We start from the raw sequence: 25,777 nt of genomic DNA on the forward strand, positions 1-25,777 counted from the left end.
AGTAAAATTGCATGAATATTCACTATGGAAATATTTATTTTATCTTTTCCAAATATTTCAGTTAGCTTAAAATAGTGTTAGTGCTCCTATGGCCGTCATCCAACACATTGACCCTACGGGTATAAGTATCTAATTGAAGGTATTTATTTTATTTAATCAGACAAGTAGATAACTTTAGTAAAAGTAAAGTTGGTGCTCAACTAGATCGGCAACTGACTCATTGACCCTATTATTTATTAATTTTGTTTAATATTCTTCATCTTTTCCAAAGCAAAATCAATCTTTATTTATATTAATAAAAGGGTATAATGCAGGTTTTTAAGTATTATAAATTATCATTAACTTGCTGAATATATAAGAATTGTCTTAGTCACAGTCAGTCAGGTACAAGTTATGACCAATATAACCATTGAATAAAAGGAATACTTACTAAATTACATGAATTCTATTCTGTTTTCTGATACATAACTAGTAATTGAGGTACTGAAGTAAATACCTATTGAATTCCAATAAAGCAAACTTTACATACTTAGGTGGGTAAGCAAATACCTAGATCCACTAACTATACATCAATAACATTCACCACACATGAGATACAAAAGGATAGCATGTTTTCCAATTCAATAACCTACTCTCCCACAGTCTAAACCTACCTGCTTAGCATCTAACTGGTTTGAAGATGAAATGCATTTTATACAAACCCACATTTTAAACAATGTACCTAGTATCAAATACCTAGTAAGTAAGTATAAATTTAGAATCTGGGTTTCTTAGTTCTGAACTAATGTTTTGAAAGTAGATTTGTTTTGCAAACAATACCAAACAACAAACAATGTCCCTTAAATGTTTGTTGGTTTTGTTGCTGCCTAATTGTTAAGTATGTTTTTTTCTTTTATGATAAACAATACTTCAAATACCTGAATTTACCAAGTGTAGCTAAACCCATAATAAAACCATAGAGAATCATTAAACTAGTGAATCACACAAGTACACACAATAATTATTCAAGTAGAAACATAGTATTTTATGAAAATATGGTCCGGCCAATTTTCATCCCGGTGGAAAAATGTTTAAAATCATTTCAAATATTAAGAATACAAGTAATAAGTAATGTTTATAATAACCACTCTTAGAGAATCAAAGTAGGTTGAGCTAGCTGTAGATTTTAAATTACTTAAGTACTAAATAGAAATGCTGATTCAAATAAGAATATAATTTTGCTAAATAGATTCATAGCTTAATATGAATAACCTGAAGCATATTCTTCATTCTGGTTTCAAGACTGAATAGATAAGTACATGCTTACATGAGAACTAGATGGAGTTGGTAGAAATAAGTTTATATTGTGTATCTCAGGAGATAAGTAAATAAGTACCGACTACCTAGGAATATGAATCTTCTTGTAACCTAAACAATTTCAGAATTATCTAATATGTTACCTAATAGATTTACTTAAATTGCAAGCACTTATCACTGAATAGGATTCCACATAATTATGTTATATATCTGATGAATCATCCATTATTATTACTTAGGTACTTATTCAGATTGTTGTGCAAGCCTAGTAAGTTTGTAAACCAAATATGTTGGAACATAGGTTATGATCCACCACAATGAAACATAGGTACACCTAATGGTCTGTATTATGCTAATTACTGTTCTTTACTGGGTATGCAAAGACTGCTGGGTGAAACAATTTCAGGTAGATAGATTGCTGTGAGTAAAAGTAACATACTTAAATAGGTACTTGACTCATTAGCCATCATCTCAATAGAACATACTATTCAATATCTGTACTATATTGATATAAGTAACTAAGTTTATTCCTTCCAGGTAAACAAACATAGCTTGATGAAACAAGTGGGGTAATTTTCCCATAGTCGAATGTACTTATGCTTGTAAATTGATTGTTTTATGTGATAGAATCTTTAAGGCTGATTGATGAAGTAAAAGGTGGTTTCCTTGGGTCTCTCCTAATAAGCCTAGGTACCCTAGCAGTCTTCAATTTCAAAATGGCCAAGAAGCTTAACAATAAATAATGGGGAACAATTGGATTTTTAGGTTATGAAAAATATTCTAATTTTGAAACCAGAACAAAGTAGGTAGATATTCTAATATAAAGAATGGGGTGAAGTATAGATATGCTGTGATACCTCTAAATAGTGGTTATGACAAAATATTATCGACACTTAGCTGAGGATCCTGAGGCGCCGCCGCCGGCCGGTCGAAGCTGCAAAACCACCCCCGCCATAAAAAACACTCCCACTATCACTCCCATATGCAAACGCTCCCCCCTATCACCCGAAACTCCACGAGAAGACCAAGGGCGAGTTTTCTTCCCGAAATCTATTTATAGCCTCTCCTGACCATCGACTCCTTTTTTTCTTTTTTTTTTTTTTTCCCGGTTCCTCCATCGAACTTTATCGATTCCACTCCATCCCTAAGATCCTAGACTACAGGTGGCGCCACTGAGCTAGACAATAACACAACTATTAAATATTTTTAAGGTAATAAACCGATGAACTATTGTTCTATAATTATTGATAATTAATATTATTATTATTTAACTAGTATTTACTAATTTTAAGTCCTGATTCGATTAATTAGAACTAAAAGATACTCAGTTGAGCGTCAAGGAGGCGTAGTACGTAAAGTGTCGCGTAAATTCGTGTTGTGCAAATCTGATCCTCATAATAATAACTTATCACTATGGCGTCATTCATTTCAATAATCAAACAATAATTAACAGAGCCGTATAAACGGTTGAAACATAATATAACCGAATCTAGTATGATATCTCTTTAAACTCTAAGCGTCAACAATAAGACTTGTACTTATTCTAGGTATCTGTCGATTCGAACGACACAACAGCCCCCGAACATTACCATATAAGGAAATGCATCATCGAGTCTAACCCATTAGATGGCACTAGTGTGGCATTTCTACATCGCGGTATGGTTGTGTTTTCCAACCAGCGTATAGTCTTATTTTGCTTATAATAAAAATTTCGCCAATCTATCTATACATAATGTATAAGTCTGCTACGGACGGACTATGTTCCGTTACAAATTACCAATTGCATTTCCTAAATTTTTAGGAAATGCAATTGGATAAAAATTTACCTATCTAAGACTTATACATTATACATGAATAACGGTACATGAAAATAACAAACTAATATCAGAACCTTACAATACAAATAAGTTTCGTTACAACCACCCCCTAAATTTTTAGGAAATGCAATTGGATAAAAATTTACCTACTTAACTTGATAGACAATGATAACTCTATATTTAATCTTAGTGAAGGTGATAAACCCCAATACTCTCATATTAAATTTACTTAATTCATAGTATTGTAACCAGTGTTTTATTGTTACTTAGTAATATTAAAAACAGAATATTCGAGGTAACAGTCGCTGTACCCTTCGCTATCTCGAATATGCAACGAGTTCGGGGCCCCCTACTGCAGATAGATGCCACCCACTCGACCAGCGCACCCAATGAGGACAACAAAGGTGTCATTACCCGACAGGCGTGCACATAATCAATCCTATCAGGTAACTCATTTGATAACTCTCTTATAAGAATTCATCAAACGCCCTATATGTTTCTCAGTGATTTCTCCATACGATCGATGCATTGGGTGAATTGCTTACTGTTTTCTTCCCAATGTCTTTGCAATTAAGAAAAGAAACTAAGTAACAAAGTTAACCTAAATACTTGAGTTGAGACCCATATCCCCTCTCAAATATGTGATCGATTAGAGCCCTCACTGTAGATCCTCACCGAATGTCCAGTCAAGCAGACACCATCTACGACACAGGTATCATTATCCAATAGGCTTACACTATCAGTAGTCCTGTTGAACAACTCATTCGATAGCCCCCTTATAGAAGCTCACTAAATGCCCTATGTGCCTATCAGTGGTTTACCCGAATCGTTTTACTTTTCTACTTGAATTAACTCCACTTCAACACCTTCACAACACTTTTATCAACAGAATTTTGTAAGGTAAATTTAAGAATCCCTGGGTCTTATCACCTTCAGCATTTACTAAACCTACCTAGCTTTATGTAAACCTGTAAGCTATAGTGACAACAGGATAAAAGTTTATAAGAAAACCAAATAACTGAACGAAACTTTTAACGAAAAGAAATGCATCTCTGGAAGTACTTCTTAATTATAGCTTAGTTACGTAAATATTAATTAATAAATTACGGCACACTAAAATTGTAACCAGTGGTAAGCGTAAACAAAGTATTCGAGATAACAGTCGTTGTGCCCTTCGCTACCTCGAACACGGAACAACTTCGAATCCCCCACTGCAGATTAATATCGCCCCACCAAACCAGCACTCCCGCGAAGGCGACAAAAGTATCATTATTCAAGAGGCTTGTATTTTTAGCCTAATGAATAACTCATCTGATAGCCCCCTTATAGAAGCTCACCAGACGCTCTATATGTCTCACAGTACTTTCTTAGAACGATCGGTGCATTGAGTGACATTTAAATTAGTTCCTCCTCAATGTCTTTGTGATTTATGCAAATCAATAATAACTCATTAATGAAAAATATTTGAGTTGAGATCCAAAGTCACACTATTCCCTTCTCAAATATGAGATCGTTGAAAGCCCGCACTGTAGACCATCGCAGAAAGTCTTAGTCGGTCGAGACAATAAAAACGACAAAGATATCATTATCCAGTAAGCAATGCTACTAGATAACTCATTTGATAGCCCCCTTATAGAAGCTCGGCAAATGTCTTATATGCCTATCAGTAGTTTATCCGAATTGTTCAGCAGTAGGTATGAATTTAAAACCATCACTTATCACCTTCACAAAAAAATATATATATTATAAAATGTAATCTATCACGGTAAAGTTATTAAGTATAGGAAGAAGTACTCCAAAACTACATTCCATTTCATTACCATACCAAAGTACAGTCACCGACATTAGCGCGCCCAAAAGTATAAAATTTACAGGGCCAATGAATAAATGACACGGTTACACGGTGTGACCATCATCACTGTACCTTCAGATAACCTGTACCTAAACTTAAATCCAAGTAGAAACTTATTTACTATCCTTCTTGTGTAAGTACACAACACACCCCCTTGATTTAAGAATTTATCCACTCTCCTAATCACTAATCATAATAACAATAATCCTATTCTAATCCATAACTTTTAGTTTAACCCAAAATCCTTTACAAAATCAATTAGTTATTTAAAGGAGTGCAATGAGAATTTAAGTCAGCTATACTCAACCTGCGGCCCGCGTACCATGACTTAAACGTGTTTGTGGCCCTTACATAAAAAAAAAGTTTGAGTACCAATAATTTAAATGGTGTATCACCCCCAAAATTAAACAACTCTAAAATATTTATCTATGTTGCTGAAATACTTAGGTAAGTTAGGCACATTCGTTCACTCCAAGACAGTCAAATTTAAAATGCATTCAAATTGTCAAATAACTTAAGCTCTTATCTATTTCTGTAGATGAATACTCTCACCCCCACGTGTGTAACAACAGAACAATACTTAACCCACATTCACATCACAACCGTCTTTCCTATTTTATAGTATTGATTGACTCAATTCAATCACCTCACTACACTCTTATTCATAAACATTCCTACAATTTTAAACCATATTTACTAATTTTAAGACACACCCCCACTCTCATATGTCACCTATTCCTAAACACACCCTACTGATGGTGATAATGATTATTATTATTATTATAAAATTGGAGCAGTCCATATTTACTCACTTTAAGCGACACCCCCCCACTCTCTTATGTCACATATTCCTAAACACACCCTACTGATGATGATGATTATAAAATTGGAGCAGCCCATATTTACTCACTTTAAGAGACACCCCCACTCTCTTATTTCACCTATTCGTAAACACCCCCTATTGATGATGATGATGATGATTATAAAATTGGAGCAGCCCATATTTACTCACTTTAAGAGACACCCCCACTCTCTTATGTCACCTATTCGTAAACACCCCCTACTGATGATGATGATGATTATAAAATTGGAGCAGCCCTAAGGATACCTATTCTGTGACATTTACCTAATATTATGTTGAACCGCCCGATGATTATGAATCTTGGCCATCATAATCTAACACATCATTATAATCTAATACACATATTATACCTCGCGAGCAACCAAATCGACCCAAGCCTTGACGGCGCAAACATACACTAATACAAGTAAAATTATGAATAGAAATAATAAAAATGATATGTCATTTAAAAGCCTAAGATGTCAGCTTTAATTTGATATCATTATTATTGAAATCCATTCATCATTTTTGAAATAAATGATGTCTGAACGCAATTGTAGGAAAAACGGGAATTTAGGAAAAAAGGGTATGGGTATCGTATTATACAAATTAAACAAAAAATGTTAAGATAAAAATTTATTTATTTAAATCAATACTTTGTATTGCCCCCTCTTGCCCTAATTACAGCCTGCAGCCTGTTTCTCATAGACCTTATCAACTTTTTGACAGTTTCCTGAGGAATGCCGTCCCACTCCTCTAATAAAGCTGTCTTCAGCTCGTCCACGCTTGCAGGGACTGGATTCCTGGCCCGAACTCTTCTTTTGAGCTCGTCCCATAAGTGTTCGATGGGATTCAGGTCAGGACTGAGCGCAGGCCAGTCCATCGTGCGCAATTCCTTCTCTCTCAGAAACTGCCGACTGACTCGTGCCGTGTGGCAGCGGGCATTGTCGTGCATTAGCACGAAGTCTTCACCGACAAATTCTGCATAGGGCACAACATGACCGAGTAGAATGTCGGTGATGTACCGATCAGCTGTTAACCCGCCTCCTCGGCCGCCTCCAGGCACGAAAACAAGTGCGGTTTTTCCCTCTAGAGAAATACCAGCCCACATCATGCACATAAATTTAACACCACAACACACATTGAACACCAAAACCCCGAGGATCGAACTCGAGACAGTAGTCAAGGTCACTATCCACCACAACATTCGGTTGTGTAGCCAGCTAAGTATTTACATACATGTAGAAACATAAGATCATAATATCATAACCTCTCTTTCTCCACATGCTAGGTATCGATTTCCCCCTCCTAGTTCCAATTATATACCTAATTACCTATACCTGCGTATTAGCAAAACGCATACCTACTACATACATGCCATTGAAGTATGTAGGTACAACGAAAGGAGTGACATATCCACTGTACCCAACACACGAACAGTGCCTCCGGCATCGGCAAACAGCCACCGACAACTGATCCCACTACATAATCTTTTAACCACGGTGACAAACACCTTAGTGACAATCACTGGAGCTGGACAGCTGTTTGTCACTGACACTATAATAAGAAGTAACATTACCTATCATTGCCTAATTAAATAGGTACATACATGAAGGTCATTGAACCTGTACAAAACAGTCTTTAATTTTGTCGACACGAATGCGGTAACTATATACATATTCAGTTAACCCCACGAAAGCTGAATATACTATTACTAAAATCCACAAAACTCATAACAATAATATTCGCTAAACTTATAACAGCCCTTTCCTTTGTCCGTAAGGTACCTACACGTCAGGTACCTAGAACTCACCTACATCCATACCAAATTCATGACACCAATCCCCTTCTATCGTGGGTAAAAGTCACCTTGACATAAGATCCAACACTAATCCTATCTTTTCTATGCTGGCAAAATTTATTTGTCATACTCGTACATAACTAATTCTCATTACACCCCTTTCTCTAGCGTTGAAAGTATAAATATATCAGCATATAAACATACACCAAACCTATAACAACACTCTTCCTTTATGGTTTAATTAAACCCACATAACGGACTACCTAAATAAATGAGTAAGAAAATTATACAATGCAAAATATTTTAATATGTATACCAGCGCCACCTGTGTTAAAACTCTTGAACTGGAATTAATCATTGCTATCTACAGGTAATCAGGTTCGAACATCAAATACAGCTAGCTAACTTCTTCCTGTTGTATCCTTATTTACCTTTTATTTAAAGGTAAGTAGAAGTATAAAATAACAGTAGACAGACTTTGGAATTAAACCTAAAATCGGATGCACACAATCAAAATAAATTTGCCATGAGTAGATATATCTCATCCGCCGCTGTGAAACTGACACTTATTAAAATGTGTACTATCTACCTATAATATGTGTATATGTATGTATAAATAACCAAAAATCTATTCCCTAGACAATCGTAGTCGTAGAAAAAATTAAATAGGTAAACAAGTACTTAAGTACTTACTAAAGTTTGCATTCACCAAAACATCTGTTAGTTATAGCTACCTACCACGCTAACTTCGAACGGTCTTTGACCTTACTAGTTTATTCTCGTTTACTTAGTAGGTACCTACTTTATTTTACTATAGGTACCCCTTTTCCTTTATTAATTTAATGAAATAATTACAGAAAATGACGCAACATCCATGCGCCAAACCTACCAGTTTCAAGTGCACCATGGTAAGATCGGTATAAATGAACCATGTAAAGTGTGCGCAGCTTCTAAATCACAATGTCATGTCTTTACCAAAATAATAATGACAGGACGCTATAACCTATTTGATTGTTTTACTAATGCATTTGTAGGCAACCTACACGTATTTTAAGCACACTAAGTTTGAATGCAACAAATTTGTATACAATAGGGTAAAAGTACCACATATCGGCACTTCAAATGTTTCGAGCAAAATGTATACAAGTATACAAATATTATGCAAAGTTTTTTTTTTTTTTTTTTTTTTTTTTTATGTAAAGGGTAAAGTTACCAGTTATTGACCTTTTAAATGGTTCAAACAAAATGTATTACCTAAGTGTACACATTATATTATTATATTTTTTTTTATTTGTTTTTTTTTTCTCTAAATGCCTATTTTATTGTACGCCTACACATATGATTTTTCTATTAACGTTTTCTCTCAATCTCCTTCCGTTTCACGGCAACAATTGTAGGCTAAAAGCCTTTTAAGTTTTTGAATAATGCAAAACACAAATAAAATAACGTTCCTAATAACCCGATCCTGTTTCTAATAATTCTGATCACCCTATCCTGGTCTACGGCATATCAATTGTAATATCCCCCCCCCCTGTAGTGACGCTTCGGACTCTAACCTACCTATTTGAGACGTATTTTTCGCCCTAACTAAACTGAAACGAACTGAAGAGAAGTCTTGTAACGGTATACGTGTTTTGCATTATTCGTTTGGCCAATACGTGATCGTCTAGTCTAGCGGTTAGGACTCTACATTGCCGAAGCAACTCAAGTTCTTTTAGGAGGTTGAGAGAATCCCTACCCTAGTACTAATCCCTAGAACCCTAGTTCATAATCCCTAGTTTATCTAATTTTTAGGACAACAGAACAAAGCTCAAGCAATAGTTATTTCTTAAAAAATATACATAATTGAGAGTGATTTAAAAATATATATTATATATATATATAAAAAAGGGTTTTTAATTTGAATAGAAGGTGCGCCCCGCCTCGCACACCCTATGAAGGACGACCAGATCCGTCCACCAGACCCATCTACCTTCTCTAGCCCACTGGCTCTATTCAAACTGTTTTTTTTTTTGTCAGTCAGTCCCTAGGAAAGGATCTATTGATTGGGATCCAGATGATGTTAATAATATTTTATTCAGCTTCACAATTCAGCACGGATATCTCCTGAGCCTACTTAAGCATTTATTCGACACGGATATTTCCTGAGTCTACTTATGCATTTATTCGACACGGACACTTCCTGAGTCTACTTAATGTATTAATAATGTGTAATAGTTATTCGGCACGGATAGTTCCTGAGCCTACTTCTGTATCCATAATATGCAATAATTATTCGGCACGGATATTTCCTGAGCCTACTCTTGTATTTTCGACACGGATATTCCCTGAGTCTACTTATACATTTATTCGACACGGATATTTCCTGAGTCTACTCATGTGTATCGTCACAGTACAATGTCTTCCAATAATGGACATAATTAGAATATAATTACTATCTCCCATTTCAGCTTGTGTCAAGAGCAATCACTCAAATGTATCTCTATATTGTAGATCTCAGAGTTATGTGACAATTAATATTTTATCGATGCTGGCTTGTGTCTACCATGGTACCTACAAGTTGTTCGAGGTGGTTTCCCTGCCTCTAATTAACTTCATCACAGTCAAGCTCAACATTACTTATTAATAACTAACTGTCATCATCTCCTCCTGTATATAGTATGTATATTGGTCAGTCTGTAAGAAGAATCCAATTCAGCAACTGCTTTCCTTTACCCAAGCTGATAAGAAGTCATTTCAATGTATTTATCGGTAGTAAGTAACTCATGTACTATGAAAATATTTTCCTATCTTATTCAAAACTTAGTAAATTTTATTTAGAATAGAATACAGTTGAAACTCTTATGGTCGCCAATCGCCTCAATGACCCTAATTATAAATTTTGTTTAATATTATCAACATCTTATCCAAACCCAAATCAATAATTATTTATATTAGCAGAATTAAAGGAAAATAATAAGTATAATAAATTATTACTAATCACTTAATATGTAAAAGTTGTCATGGTCACAGTCAATAACATATAGCCAATGATATCCATTTAACCTTCAAAAGTAAAATTGCATGAATATTCACTATGGAAATATTTATTTTATCTTTTCCAAATATTTCAGTTAGCTTAAAATAGTGTTAGTGCTCCTATGGCCGTCATCCAACACATTGACCCTACGGGTATAAGTATCTAATTGAAGGTATTTATTTTATTTAATCAGACAAGTAGATAACTTTAGTAAAAGTAAAGTTGGTGCTCAACTAGATCGGCAACTGACTCATTGACCCTATTATTTATTAATTTTGTTTAATATTCTTCATCTTTTCCAAAGCAAAATCAATCTTTATTTATATTAATAAAAGGGTATAATGCAGGTTTTTAAGTATTATAAATTATCATTAACTTGCTGAATATATAAGAATTGTCTTAGTCACAGTCAGTCAGGTACAAGTTATGACCAATATAACCATTGAATAAAAGGAATACTTACTAAATTACATGAATTCTATTCTGTTTTCTGATACATAACTAGTAATTGAGGTACTGAAGTAAATACCTATTGAATTCCAATAAAGCAAACTTTACATACTTAGGTGGGTAAGCAAATACCTAGATCCACTAACTATACATCAATAACATTCACCACACATGAGATACAAAAGGATAGCATGTTTTCCAATTCAATAACCTACTCTCCCACAGTCTAAACCTACCTGCTTAGCATCTAACTGGTTTGAAGATGAAATGCATTTTATACAAACCCACATTTTAAACAATGTACCTAGTATCAAATACCTAGTAAGTAAGTATAAATTTAGAATCTGGGTTTCTTAGTTCTGAACTAATGTTTTGAAAGTAGATTTGTTTTGCAAACAATACCAAACAACAAACAATGTCCCTTAAATGTTTGTTGGTTTTGTTGCTGCCTAATTGTTAAGTATGTTTTTTTCTTTTATGATAAACAATACTTCAAATACCTGAATTTACCAAGTGTAGCTAAACCCATAATAAAACCATAGAGAATCATTAAACTAGTGAATCACACAAGTACACACAATAATTATTCAAGTAGAAACATAGTATTTTATGAAAATATGGTCCGGCCAATTTTCATCCCGGTGGAAAAATGTTTAAAATCATTTCAAATATTAAGAATACAAGTAATAAGTAATGTTTATAATAACCACTCTTAGAGAATCAAAGTAGGTTGAGCTAGCTGTAGATTTTAAATTACTTAAGTACTAAATAGAAATGCTGATTCAAATAAGAATATAATTTTGCTAAATAGATTCATAGCTTAATATGAATAACCTGAAGCATATTCTTCATTCTGGTTTCAAGACTGAATAGATAAGTACATGCTTACATGAGAACTAGATGGAGTTGGTAGAAATAAGTTTATATTGTGTATCTCAGGAGATAAGTAAATAAGTACCGACTACCTAGGAATATGAATCTTCTTGTAACCTAAACAATTTCAGAATTATCTAATATGTTACCTAATAGATTTACTTAAATTGCAAGCACTTATCACTGAATAGGATTCCACATAATTATGTTATATATCTGATGAATCATCCATTATTATTACTTAGGTACTTATTCAGATTGTTGTGCAAGCCTAGTAAGTTTGTAAACCAAATATGTTGGAACATAGGTTATGATCCACCACAATGAAACATAGGTACACCTAATGGTCTGTATTATGCTAATTACTGTTCTTTACTGGGTATGCAAAGACTGCTGGGTGAAACAATTTCAGGTAGATAGATTGCTGTGAGTAAAAGTAACATACTTAAATAGGTACTTGACTCATTAGCCATCATCTCAATAGAACATACTATTCAATATCTGTACTATATTGATATAAGTAACTAAGTTTATTCCTTCCAGGTAAACAAACATAGCTTGATGAAACAAGTGGGGTAATTTTCCCATAGTCGAATGTACTTATGCTTGTAAATTGATTGTTTTATGTGATAGAATCTTTAAGGCTGATTGATGAAGTAAAAGGTGGTTTCCTTGGGTCTCTCCTAATAAGCCTAGGTACCCTAGCAGTCTTCAATTTCAAAATGGCCAAGAAGCTTAACAATAAATAATGGGGAACAATTGGATTTTTAGGTTATGAAAAATATTCTAATTTTGAAACCAGAACAAAGTAGGTAGATATTCTAATATAAAGAATGGGGTGAAGTATAGATATGCTGTGATACCTCTAAATAGTGGTTATGACAAAATATTATCGACACTTAGCTGAGGATCCTGAGGCGCCGCCGCCGGCCGGTCGAAGCTGCAAAACCACCCCCGCCATAAAAAACACTCCCACTATCACTCCCATATGCAAACGCTCCCCCCTATCACCCGAAACTCCACGAGAAGACCAAGGGCGAGTTTTCTTCCCGAAATCTATTTATAGCCTCTCCTGACCATCGACTCCTTTTTTTCTTTTTTTTTTTTTTTCCCGGTTCCTCCATCGAACTTTATCGATTCCACTCCATCCCTAAGATCCTAGACTACAGGTGGCGCCACTGAGCTAGACAATAACACAACTATTAAATATTTTTAAGGTAATAAACCGATGAACTATTGTTCTATAATTATTGATAATTAATATTATTATTATTTAACTAGTATTTACTAATTTTAAGTCCTGATTCGATTAATTAGAACTAAAAGATACTCAGTTGAGCGTCAAGGAGGCGTAGTACGTAAAGTGTCGCGTAAATTCGTGTTGTGCAAATCTGATCCTCATAATAATAACTTATCACTATGGCGTCATTCATTTCAATAATCAAACAATAATTAACAGAGCCGTATAAACGGTTGAAACATAATATAACCGAATCTAGTATGATATCTCTTTAAACTCTAAGCGTCAACAATAAGACTTGTACTTATTCTAGGTATCTGTCGATTCGAACGACACAACAGCCCCCGAACATTACCATATAAGGAAATGCATCATCGAGTCTAACCCATTAGATGGCACTAGTGTGGCATTTCTACATCGCGGTATGGTTGTGTTTTCCAACCAGCGTATAGTCTTATTTTGCTTATAATAAAAATTTCGCCAATCTATCTATACATAATGTATAAGTCTGCTACGGACGGACTATGTTCCGTTACAAATTACCAATTGCATTTCCTAAATTTTTAGGAAATGCAATTGGATAAAAATTTACCTATCTAAGACTTATACATTATACATGAATAACGGTACATGAAAATAACAAACTAATATCAGAACCTTACAATACAAATAAGTTTCGTTACAGTACCTACCTGTATTTATAATGCATCGGCTCACGAGTGTGTGAGATGCGGCTCTTGCCAAGTTCACGTCTGTTCAGCCAGCCAATTCCTGTAAGGAACTATGTAGATAATATATTATGTATGTATCTTTCTATGCTTTCCTTTTTTGGGAAAGATTGAAAAAGATCCGGTGACATAAAGAACCTCAACGGCAGGTGGAACTTTTTCAATGCTGGTGAGTGTATTAAGTATTAGTAAAATCATAAGTAGTATGTACGGTGGCCTGCGCCTAAAAGTATACAGGCGGAGTTTTTAGAATAGCGATCTCAAGCTCACATGCTGCTCAAGCACTGCTCATCCACATAAACACCACTGCTACACACGTCACACACAACACGTCCCCGGATTTATAACAGATGTAGCTGGTCCCTTCATCATCAGAGATCGCTATTTTAAAAACTCCGCCTGTATACTTTTAGGCGCAGGCCACCGTACATTAAATCCTTAAGGAGGATACATGCGTGTATTTTTGTAAGACGGCTTTTCGTGTTTATTATTTAACTTTAGCAAAGAATTTCTGCATTTCAATTGGTGTAAAGTTTAAAATTTATTCGATATCTCGAACAAAGCGGGAGGGAAAGACAGCGCTAAAGAAATAAATATTTCCGATTCTTGAAGGATGTTCTAAGTTACGAGCTACAATAAATCTAAAAGTTTCTTCGGAAGAGTACCTATTTTAACAATACAAGTTTCATTTAATTGCGATGCATTGTATAAAAAAATATTACTTAAGTACTGCCAAATTAAGTTCATGTAAGTTCACAGGAAAATATTCAATATTATCACTTAAATTAATAAGAAAATCCGTCAATCGTAAAGCATAATGCTCGTTTATTTGTTCAGGAAAATCCACTCAACAATAATAGGTAAAGAACATTGTTATCTGTAATACTAATCCCACTGATTGCACAGCCATCCCAAATATTTCCGGTGTATTAATATTGTTTTTCTTCCTTGGCAAAAATCCTAAAGCCATCAAGATACGACTGTCGGTCAAATTGAATCCTTGTCCATTTGTGGAAGAAGTCAGCCGTCCATTGTACCCACTCGTACCTACTTCACGACATTTTGTCTGAGACCGGGCAAAATAAGAAAACAAGTAGGAAAACTGAACGTTATTGTGTTAGTATATTTATTTACTATCTGCTGGACAAAGGATTCAGTTTTTGGTGTCAAGTACTATCTTCAAATAATACTGACTTTACACTATATTTTGGATTCAAAGCAAGAAAAAACTCCAGCACTCAGTACGTAGATGAAAGCCTGATTTGTTTGCCCGCAAATCGAGCCATTTTGCATGACAGAAAGATTAATTCCGGCTAGAGCCAAAGACGTATTGCGAGTGTCGAGAAAATTCCATGAAAAGCGGGTTTCAAGTACTTTCGAGACACCAGACGGTATTCAATTTATTAAGCAGGAAGACTGCTCGCTCAGTGGGAGAAAAAAGAGTTACATATTGTCCCTTTGTGTTCGAGTTCAATTTGCAGACTACAACTTCAGGCAGAGAATGATTCATTCACTTCTTATTTATCGACAGCTAACTTTTGCCTGTGACTTTTTCATTTTCATTCAGTATAAAAGCGTCCCCGTTGGGATTCTGGGAAGCGTGAATCCGTATATAAAGAAACGTTGAAATGAAACATAATTATATATTGCAAGCCAGGGCGGTTAGTAAATATTACTAAATACAACATAAAATAAAATCGACTACCGCATTATACAAGATGGAAAGAATGAATAGGCCATGGAGTCGATGTATTTAAGATGGCGCACATGGGTGTATTCTTAAAACCCACCTGTACTTAGCAGAACGTAATTGTATACTTGTATCTAGAACTAGAACTTTTACTCCGTTTAGAAACGTACGAAACAAAAAAAAAGCGATACAGTTGCTCGGTCTACAGTCGACTTCATAAATAACTATGTTTAATTAAATTAACTTCTGATTACTTTTATACGTCGTTCTGATTACTCAAGTTACAAAAGTGTACACATATTTATGGACTGGTCTGAACCATCGGAAAAATTCACGCTGTCCTGAATTCAAAACAATATGCAGTGCGCAACTCTTCGTGCAAGCGTGTATGTTTGTAGCGAACACTCTGCCAGGCTTCAGTGGATCTAAGCTCGGCCAATTTTCCGACAGTACATACAATGAAGCGACAGTAAAATAAACACACATACTGTTCGAAACTCAATTAGAGATACCGCGCCGTTCCATTTGCAGGCCAGGTTGCATGGCATCTTTATCGACATAGATAAAATTGTTTAATGTACGTTCTACCAATGACAGCGAAGCTGTGCTTGTCGCGAATCATGATATAGTAACGTTACCGGGACAGAGCAAGTAATAAACCACGATCACTGTAGAAATGTTTGTGCTAACATACACAACATAGAATACCTGCACAAGCTTAATAACGAAGGTAGCTAAAGTTAAAGTGCAAACTGGGTAGTTTGTACTGCCTCCTCGTTGTATACATTATACATAGCTGAAAGTTATTATCAAAGGCGACCACGGTGATGTATTCGCAACACTGTTTAGATGAGAAATATAATTACAGTACCTACTCAGTTCCTATTAATTGTGACATAAAGCGACGTTTAATTAATACAATTAACAATTTAATACAAACGTTTAATACAACGAGATAGATTCGTGGCTCCACGAGAACGAACAAAACATATTATTATTAAATTCTTTATTGCACAAAGTAAATTGGTAAAAAGGCGAACTTAATGCTAGCAGCATTTTCTACCAGTTAACCTTTGGTGATGTCGAAAAACATACACTTTTAATGATAACAAAATATTATAATATGTACCTACTTATATTCATAATAAGCAAAACATAACGACACACCACCGAAACAAGTGAACTTTAATATGCACACACCAGGAGCTTAAAACAGTCTAGACCGAGCTTTTAAAGCTCTCCCTGTTGCAAAACAAAAGTTAGTCCAGCGGCTACTACGAGCACTCCCATATGCTTTTTATTATAATAATAATTATTATTAATAATATAACAGAGAGGTACATAATATGATAGGAAATATAATATTCTAAGACCAAAATTATAACACAACACAAACCAGTTTAACACAGATTTACGTTAATTTAATTAAATTTAATAATATAAAATTCATGGAGTTTAGAAAAGCTCATTTCAACATTTCACAATCATTTTTCAAGACACAGTTAGAACAGTGTCTTAAAAATGATTGTAAAATGTTGAAATTTTTCCATATGCTTACACAATCTAAGACATTTAAATTGCTCTCAAGTGTAGTATTGTTTTGCATGAAATACAGCAAAATTGTGCTTATTCGAAATGTATTCCAAGCTTACTCATATTTATAAAGAAGCTTACAAAACGCAAAGTGGCGTGCTTTGAGCTTACATGAGCTTACTTTAAGGCACCTCCGAGTTCAGATATAATGTGCAGCTTATATTAAAGCGCAGGAATTAACATTTGATTTCACGTATGATGAAATGCTGAAACCGGATACACTTAAAAAACATGTTTAGTTCTGACAAATGTCGGTAGGTGGACGCTTAACTGAAATCTGGCTTATACTGCTTTGATTTACTTTAATATTTGAATTTTTGAAAACGTGCTTAGCAAGGAACATTGGTACTATAAACGACAGTATTCTTCAATAATACTTACCTTTCTAAATGCATTTTCACTTATTTTTACCCATTCTATGTATATAAGTACACTACACATTCCATTCACAAAAGCACGCCTGCAATACCCTTAGGGGTAGTTACTTTTCCTGTACATTTCTACTCAAGTGATAAATCGCGGGTCGTTTCGGAATGAGTAAAATGCACTTTTATACCTAAAACCACTTCACAAACATTAACCTTCTACTAAGCCAGAGCGGGTACTCACTCTGATAAGCCTAGTAAACAGCTTACTTGAAAGGGTAATTACTAAGTACTTTCGAAGCGAGCCTTTCGTGGCTGCTTTAATTAAAGTGAATGCGGGCAGATTCGTCTGCCATAGTATGCTACTAATATTATAAAGGCCAAAGTTTGTGAGTATGTGTATGTTTGTTACCTTTTAATGTCAAAATGGCTGAACCGAATGTATTGAAATTTGGTATAGAGTTAGCTGACACCCTGGATTAACACATAGGCTACTTTTAATCGCGGAATTCTCGCGGGAATACTTTATATGGTGAAGCAAAGCTCGCGGGAACAGCTAGTACACATATAAGAAGAGAGGAATATTATTTGGATGTAGATAGGTTGGTAACTTGTAAAATTTTGAAAACCAAGTAGTACTTATTGTAATATATACGAGTACTATATAGCACGCAAGTGAGCCATGGCCATGACATAAACGCAACATAATATTATTATTATGATTTGTTGCGAATACTTACTTAAGGTTAACATTTCCATCGGTTAAAATAGAAAAATTATGTTACAGAGAAACGAGGAGATTCTATTAATTATACTCTGATTTACATTTTTTGTTAAGACAGATCATTTTATTTGTGTATGTATACATATTGATGGTTTCCGTATAATTCTGTAGATAATTAAAATATTTTTCGTAGTTTAAACGTCTTTTACAATGTTTAATATCAGTGAAACAATGAAAGTGATAATTATCCTTTTGCCCTTAAAACATTTGAGAACAAAAACTCTTTCAATACCCATCCGCTACTGGTAATGAGATTTTGGACTTTTCATTTGTTTTAGAATTCAAAAGAAAAATGTTCTAAAGAGTTTTTGTTACGTTTTTATCTTTAAATGTTGAAATTGCTAAGAATCCAATTGCAATCTTAATGAAATTAAAAATTAAGGGAGATTTTAAATCTTGTAACTCGGAAATAGAGCGGTGGTAGCTCAGTCGGGTAAGCACCCGCTTCTCACGCAAGAGATGCGGGTGTCGCGAATGCATAATAGCATTGCGATTAAAATCGTAGGGTTCACATAACTACAAATGTAAATAAAGTATTTAGTAGGTATATAATTATTTTCTTACCTTCCAATGAACATGTCTGGCTCTTTCTGCTTCGCATACCTATATCAAATCTTACATACATAAAATCATTTCTTAAGAGCTTCGAATGTAGAACCTTATCTTTCTGGTGGGACCTCTGTGTCCCGGTAATGGCCTCCAAACCACCCCTTTCTGAGCCATTCCTCTGCCACCTAGTTCTCAGGTTTCTATAATAACATAATGATAAGAACTCACCGATGTTATCGTCCTTATACGGCTTGTAACTCACCACATCTCCTCCAAGAACCTCTTCCTTTTCTTTTCTTTCACCAGTAACAATCACCATTTTTTCCCTCCTATAACTCCTCTCTATTTATTTTTCTTAAACAGTGTTACCAACCTTACCAACTACTTATCCCTCACGTTTCGTTTCTGCAAACTTATTTTAACTGGAATCGCGTTTCGCGACACTCCCAAAGGAACAGGGAAGAAACTATTATGTATTGTTATTGTTTAAAAAAGGTTTGATTATATTAAAATAGTTAATATTATTATTAGTAAGTTATTGAAATAAATTATTTATCTTTGACTAAATTCTTATTAATTTATTACCTACCTAAAGTTAATGAAAGGCCAAGAAATGTAATTCAATAACAACAAAAACATAGAATCATACGTGACATTTATTGATCAAGAATAAGAAAGTATACTATTCAATTACATATTATATACTTCTAATTATACTTAAAGTATACGATACATCGATACCTTTAAATAACTATAGTTGAATACAATTCACACATATTAAATTTACTAATTCCTTGGTCCATTGAGCAATCTTTTCTTTAGCTCGTCTTGCGGCGGCACGACTATTACTTCTCTGATCAGTAGTAGGCTCTACTGTTTCTATTTCGGTGGGCATGTCAACGCTTCTCCCTTCCATCTCTGTTTCTTGAGTAGTTTTCAATGTTTCTGTTTCTTCCCTACAGTCTGATTCTGTCCTAGTAGATACATGTTCCTTTTCTATGTGTTCATGTTCTTCTATCTCCAATGGGAAAAGATGGGCAATGGATCTTATATATTCCTTGTCACCAACCTTAACTGTTGCTACTCTCACTTCATTGTCTCTTCCTCTATGAAGCAATATTATTTTACCTATCTTCCAAGTAGAACGGTTATTGTTATCACCTTTGATCTGTACGACATCCCCAACCTTAGGTTTGGACTGGCTGACCACTCTGGGCTGTTTATGTCGTATTTGTGTTCTTTCCTTCAAAGCATTAAGATATTGGTTGATGAACATTTTTTTGAATTCATCTACAAGTTTGTGGCTTCTCTTCCATCCCTTTATTAGTAGTTCCTTTGTAATAGTATCTTCTCTGGATTCATATGGTACTTCCGAAGTTTGCATCAAACAGTCATTCATTCGAAGGAAGTCCAGGGGTTTCAATATATGTTCATGTTCAGCCCCAACATAGGTCAACGGTCTTGTGTTAAGTACCAACTCAATTTCTTTCACAATAGTTGACAGTTCGTTGTCTCTCAGCAAACGGGTATCTAACGATCTCTTCATACAATGTTTAACCAAGCCAACTAAGCGTTCATAGAAGCCACCATGCCAAGGTGCTAACTCTGGGATGAACTTCCACTGTAAGTTGTTGTCAATACAGTATGGTCCGGCCATGACTTCTGCTGTAAGCTTGAACTGAGCTGCATTGTCAGATATTACGAGACGTGGCAATCCTCGTTCTGCTATGAACCTTCTGAGTGCCAAGGTACACTGTTCCGCTGTAAGATCCTTCACTATTTCAAGATGAATTGCTCTCACAGCTAAACAGGTGTATAGGCATATCCATCTCTTTTCTGTTTGTCCTTTATCCGTGGTAACTAGAAGAGGTCCAAGATAGTCCAGGCCGATGAACGAAAACGCTGAAGTGAAGTTTACTCTTTCTTCTGGTAAGTCAGGCATCTGAGGTAGTCTGTAAGGACCTCCACCATATTTCCTGCACTGTAAACATCTCTTCAGTGCTTTTTGCACTTTACATCTCCCTTGTGGGATCCAATACTTTTCACGAATTAAAGAAAGAGTATGTGTTACTCCAACGTGATAGTTGTCCTTATGAATATTGGATATGATTTCTTCTGTCAGACTGGAATCTTTCGGTAGGAGGATGGGATATTTGCGGTCATAAGGCAGGTCAGTTAAGACTATCCTTCCTCTGCATCGGAGTAAGCCATTTTCATCTTTGAATACACCAAGGCTACGACTTAAATCAGTACTTTTTCCTGCACATTCCTGTGGGTAGTGTAATTTCTGTTCTCTCTTGATTTTAGCAGTAATATTGGTAATCGTTTCTTCACTTTGTTGCAATTGCAATGATTCTGAGTTTACATTTGCTTCATTTAACGTAGGTCCATCTTCATTTTCAGTAGACTCATTTTCAGGATATCCTTCTGACTGGGTCAGACCCTCCAAAGCACACAGGTTTTGTGTCATTGCCCAGTTATTCTTGTATTCTCTTTCATTCTTCAAAAATTGGGGTCCTTCAAACCATAGTTCTCTTTTTGCAGGTGTAAAGTCTGCAACTCTGGTTGCAATATCTGCTGGATTATCCGCTGATTTCACATACAAAACTTGCGTGTCTTGTTTATTTATTTCAGTAACTCTTCTTGAGATAAAGGGAGGCAATAGCTTTTCTGAGCGTAACCAGCTTATAACAACTTGACTATCAGTCCAAAGGTATTGTTTAGATATCGGTACTTCAGAGTGTTGTCTCACATATCTTAAAAGTCTGCTGCCAATAAGAGTACCCAATAGTTCCAACCTCGGAATTTGTAGATTATCTTGGTCTTTGAGTGGAGTCAGTTTTGACTTGGACATAAGCAGTCTTACTATCACTTTATCCTGTGATTCTGTTTTGATGTAGACAGCTGCCGCGTAGGCATCCTTGGATGCATCCGTAAAACAGTGTAACTCATGTACTGCTTTATCTTGCGTAGTGCCTATGTATCTTGGAATCTCAATATCTTGAGTTTGGTGTAGACTGCTTGCAATCCTATTCCACTCGTCTCTTAAGTCTTCTGGCAGTTTGGTGTCCCATTTAAGTTTTAATTTCCAAAGTCTCTGTAGATATTCCTTAGCTGGTAAAAGAAGAGGACTGCTAAATCCACAAGGATCGTAGATTGAGGCTATTTCTTGAAGAACATACCTTTTAGTCATATCTCTATCACAGTTACTTATCTGTGTTTTAAGCTTTAATGTATCTTCTAGTGTGTCCCACACAAGTCCTAACACCTTTGTGACTTCTTTGCCTTCAAGTAGATGTTCAGGTATTTCTTTTAGAAATTCTTTGTTATTTGAGTTCCATTGTCTCACGTTCATCGAGATTGTTTGAAGGGAAGCATGTATTTTTTGATACAATCCTGTAGCTTCATCTTGTTGTTTCGCTCCTAGTACAAGATTATCAACATATATCTTTTCTGCTACGTTCTTAAGTGTTTCATCTCCACATTTCAGAAAATGACTCTTTATTGTTGCATTTAGTAGGAATGGACTGGATACTATTCCAAAGGGAACTCGACAAAATCGGTAGCATTGTAAGTTGTCTTCTGTTACTTCTTTTGTAGTATCTTTTACCCATAGGAATCTAGTGACGTCACGATCTTCGTTCTGAAGTCCTAGTTGTAGGAAGGCCTTCTCAATGTCTGCTAGGATTCCTATTTCATGTTGACGAAACCTCAAGATAAGTCCAGTTAAGTCTTCAAGCATCAATGGTCCTTTGTACATACATTCGTTCAGGCTAGATTGTGTACTTTTAGACTTAGCTGATGCATCATAGACAATTCTCAGTTGAGTAGAGCTATCTTTCTTGACCACGCAGTGATGTGGTAAGTAATGTATTGGATGTTGCACATTTTCAAAAGCATTCTTCACCTTTTCTATCACTCCAGATGACTCCTGTTCTTGAATGGTATCATCATAAATGGCTAAAGTATTCTTATCCAATCTTCTTAATAGGCTGGTCAGTCTTCCTACAGCTAGACCATAGTTTGATGGTAGGTTTGGTGGATACTGGACCCACGGCCATTTGACATGATATCTGTTCTCTTCAAATGTAACTGTACTGTTGAAATTTCTTAAAGCTTCTTCTTCATTTGTAGTCTTTGGAGAATCCCTAATACCAATGGATTCCAACTCCCAAAGTTGTTTAATCTCTCCTTCCTTGATAGGTAAGTCCGGCTGAACAAAACCAAAGTTATCTGGCAGGTTAGTTTGCATGTAAGTTGCTACACTAAGAACATGTTATTGATGAAAGGGAGATCTGCCACTGAAGACCCAACCGAAATCTGTTTCAATTAAATAAAGGTTTTCTTCAATGCTAAGTTTTCCATTTTTGATGAATGTGAAGTAATAGTCGTTGCCAATGAGAAGATTTATCTCACCGCCCATGGATCCATCATCTGAAGGAATTATTTCTTGACCAAATTGGTACTGTCTTTATTCTTCTCGCTGCGAGTCTGCAGTGTTGTACTTTTCTGGGCCATATTGCACAGTGCTCTATTATGTTTTCCGATTTCACCACAGTAGAAGCATCTTCTTTTTTCTTTGCAATCTCTTGCTGTGTGATCCTTTTTAAAGCAAACAAAACAACGTCCAATTATCTTCTTTTTCCTGTCTTCTACTGACACCACTTGTTTACAGTTGTCATTAAAATGTTCTCCATCACAGAAGATACAAGGTAAGCTTCTCTTCTTTCTCTTTGCAGGTGTGACTTTGGGTGTAGGGAATTTCCTCTTCACTGGATATTGTCTCTTCTCAGTAGTGTTTGTAAACGATAGTGTACTCAGCAAAGGTTTTGTTGTAGTGACACGAGCAGTAATCTGTTGTTCCAATAATTTTCTTATAGTATCAACACTTTGTTCTTCTACTTTTACTTTCATTTTCAATTCATAGATAATATCTTCAGGGTACTTGTTTAATATAATTCTTCTTAAATTATTGTGGTTAGTATCTTCTCCTAAAGCTTTTAAAATCCTGAGGTGTTTCTCTATTTCATTAAATACATTCATGCATTCATTTGGTGAATGAGCACTTTTGAGGTTAAGAAGCGCTTCATAATGAGCATCAATGACCATCCCAGGCTTACCAAAACGATCTTTTAATATATCGACTGCAATCTCATAGTTTTCATGAGTTATGTCTAAGCCTTCAATGGCCGCTAATGCCTCTTGGTCCAGGGATGCCATCAAATAACTGAACTTGTCAGCTTTGGTAAGTTTTTGGGTATCTACGCTGGATTTAAAACGGTCCCAGAATTCATTCCACTTCAGAGTGTCTCCATTGAAACGTGGTAACTCTAATTTTGGTAGTTTGGATGTCAATTGATCAACGTGTTGTACTGGTGGGTCACCATTGTTTTTGTTATCGAGGAGCTTTGCTTCTATTTGTATTTCTGTGTAAGTTCTGGATTCTTCTACTGTCAACTTATCCATATAAATATGGGTCTCCTTCATAAAAAGTTCATTGAGCAACTTGAGGTTGTAATAATCCACTGGTTCAGTCTCTCCTTTTTTTATTTTAGTAAGAATAGTCTCTACCTTACCTTTGACTATCTCTATTCGAGTTTTCCATGCTTCCGTCATCTTTGAGCCAATTTTTACCATCGGCAACTTGTCCTTGACAGTGCTGAAGTGTCACGACAGTAGCCTCTGATGTCTTCTCTGTCCTGGATACAAACAGGATCAGTCTGAAAGGTGATTGATAATGATCGAGTAAGTTCTCATAAAGATAGCACATTTATCTAGCCTTAAATGTTTTCATTCCAACAATTTGTGTCTCAAGTTTGTTGTTATAACTTTAAGTTACAACATGGATGTGATTACTGTTACTGTTCAATGAGGTATACATCGACAACATCCAAATGAAATTCTTAAAGGAAAAAAGGCATGTACAAATTTGAGATAACCCACTAAACCTTTCAAATTTTATCATCATCACAGACCTCTTGAGTTGCGTACATGCTGTGTAGGTATCATCTAAATTCAAAATAGGAATCGCTAAAATCATTTTGTGGACAATGGCTACCATGTTCGATTATTATCAGGAATAACTTAAACTCCACTCACCGATCGTATGTCCACAGCCAATAACAATAACGTAATTCACAAATACACTTTAAACGCATTGAAACATGGAAATGGCCTTCCTGACGTTTAAATTTATTGATTTTATCGATAAAACGAAGACGCTCATACGCCATTGATCAAGTTGAGTTTGAGAAAAAAGTTTGTTTTGTAAGGTTGGTAATGGTAAAACTTTTTCAATAGTGATGTGCCACAAAATTTTCATAATCGAAAATTGATTTGAATCGAAATCTATTGTTTTGAGATTCATTATTCTGGTGATGGTCCTTGGTAAATTTTCTATCTTGGATTAATATCTCTAAAATATTAATACCGGTCGGTAGTTACAATAAACCGAATTCTTACTCTGACATGACCACATTCTAAGGCTGTCTTTTCTGTTATTCTTTAGGATTCTACTCTACTCAGTTCATACTCTAAATAAACTGAGTGTAGAAACCTCTTGCATGCAAGTTAAATATACATATTCATTCTTTCTAATAATTGTCAGATAACATACACTTAACATTTTCTTCAAGTGAATGTTACAATCTGACTGCTCTCTTCTCTCTTTTGTGTTTGGCCTGACAACTAAACAGTCGTCTCTAGGTGAAGTAAGTAGGTAACACAAAAAAAAAACAAGTTTCGAAACCAACTCTATTTATTTAAGTTATTTAGTTTGTAAAATTGACGTTCATCAGAAAAAAAAATATATATATTTATACGATGAATAAAAACATTTTGACTTTGACTTATTTGCCTTTTACAACTCAATATCTTAAT

The 25,777-nt window shown here is 35.1% G+C and overlaps 2 protein-coding genes across 2 annotated transcripts; both read right to left on the reverse strand.

The window, feature by feature from the left end:
* Nucleotides 1–19,536: 19,536 nt before the first annotated feature.
* LOC125489369 lies at nucleotides 19,537–25,657 on the reverse strand. The gene is made up of 2 exons (XM_048625121.1): nucleotides 24,998–25,657; nucleotides 19,537–24,618 (listed from the first exon to the last, which is right to left on the reverse strand). Exon 2 carries the CDS (start codon nucleotides 23,148–23,150, stop codon nucleotides 19,650–19,652), a length of 3,501 nt encoding a protein of 1,166 aa, XP_048481078.1. The 5' UTR covers nucleotides 23,151–24,618; nucleotides 24,998–25,657; the 3' UTR covers nucleotides 19,537–19,649.
* LOC125489348 lies at nucleotides 23,342–24,514 on the reverse strand. Its single transcript, XM_048625038.1, has one exon. It carries the CDS (start codon nucleotides 24,512–24,514, stop codon nucleotides 23,342–23,344), a length of 1,173 nt encoding a protein of 390 aa, XP_048480995.1.
* Nucleotides 25,658–25,777: the final 120 nt, after the last annotated feature.

The sequence above is a fragment of the Plutella xylostella genome, chromosome 13 (assembly GCF_932276165.1).
Source record: "Plutella xylostella chromosome 13, ilPluXylo3.1, whole genome shotgun sequence".
In the NCBI taxonomy this organism is placed as follows: domain Eukaryota; kingdom Metazoa; phylum Arthropoda; class Insecta; order Lepidoptera; family Plutellidae; genus Plutella; species Plutella xylostella.

Bases quoted from the DNA above. Each gene is read 5' to 3' on its own strand.
- LOC125489348 (XM_048625038.1), bottom strand. From the start codon at position 24,514: ATGACGGAAGCATGGAAAACTCGAATAGAGATAGTCAAAGGTAAGGTA.
- LOC125489369 (XM_048625121.1), bottom strand. From the start codon at position 23,150: ATGCAAACTAACCTGCCAGATAACTTTGGTTTTGTTCAGCCGGACTTA.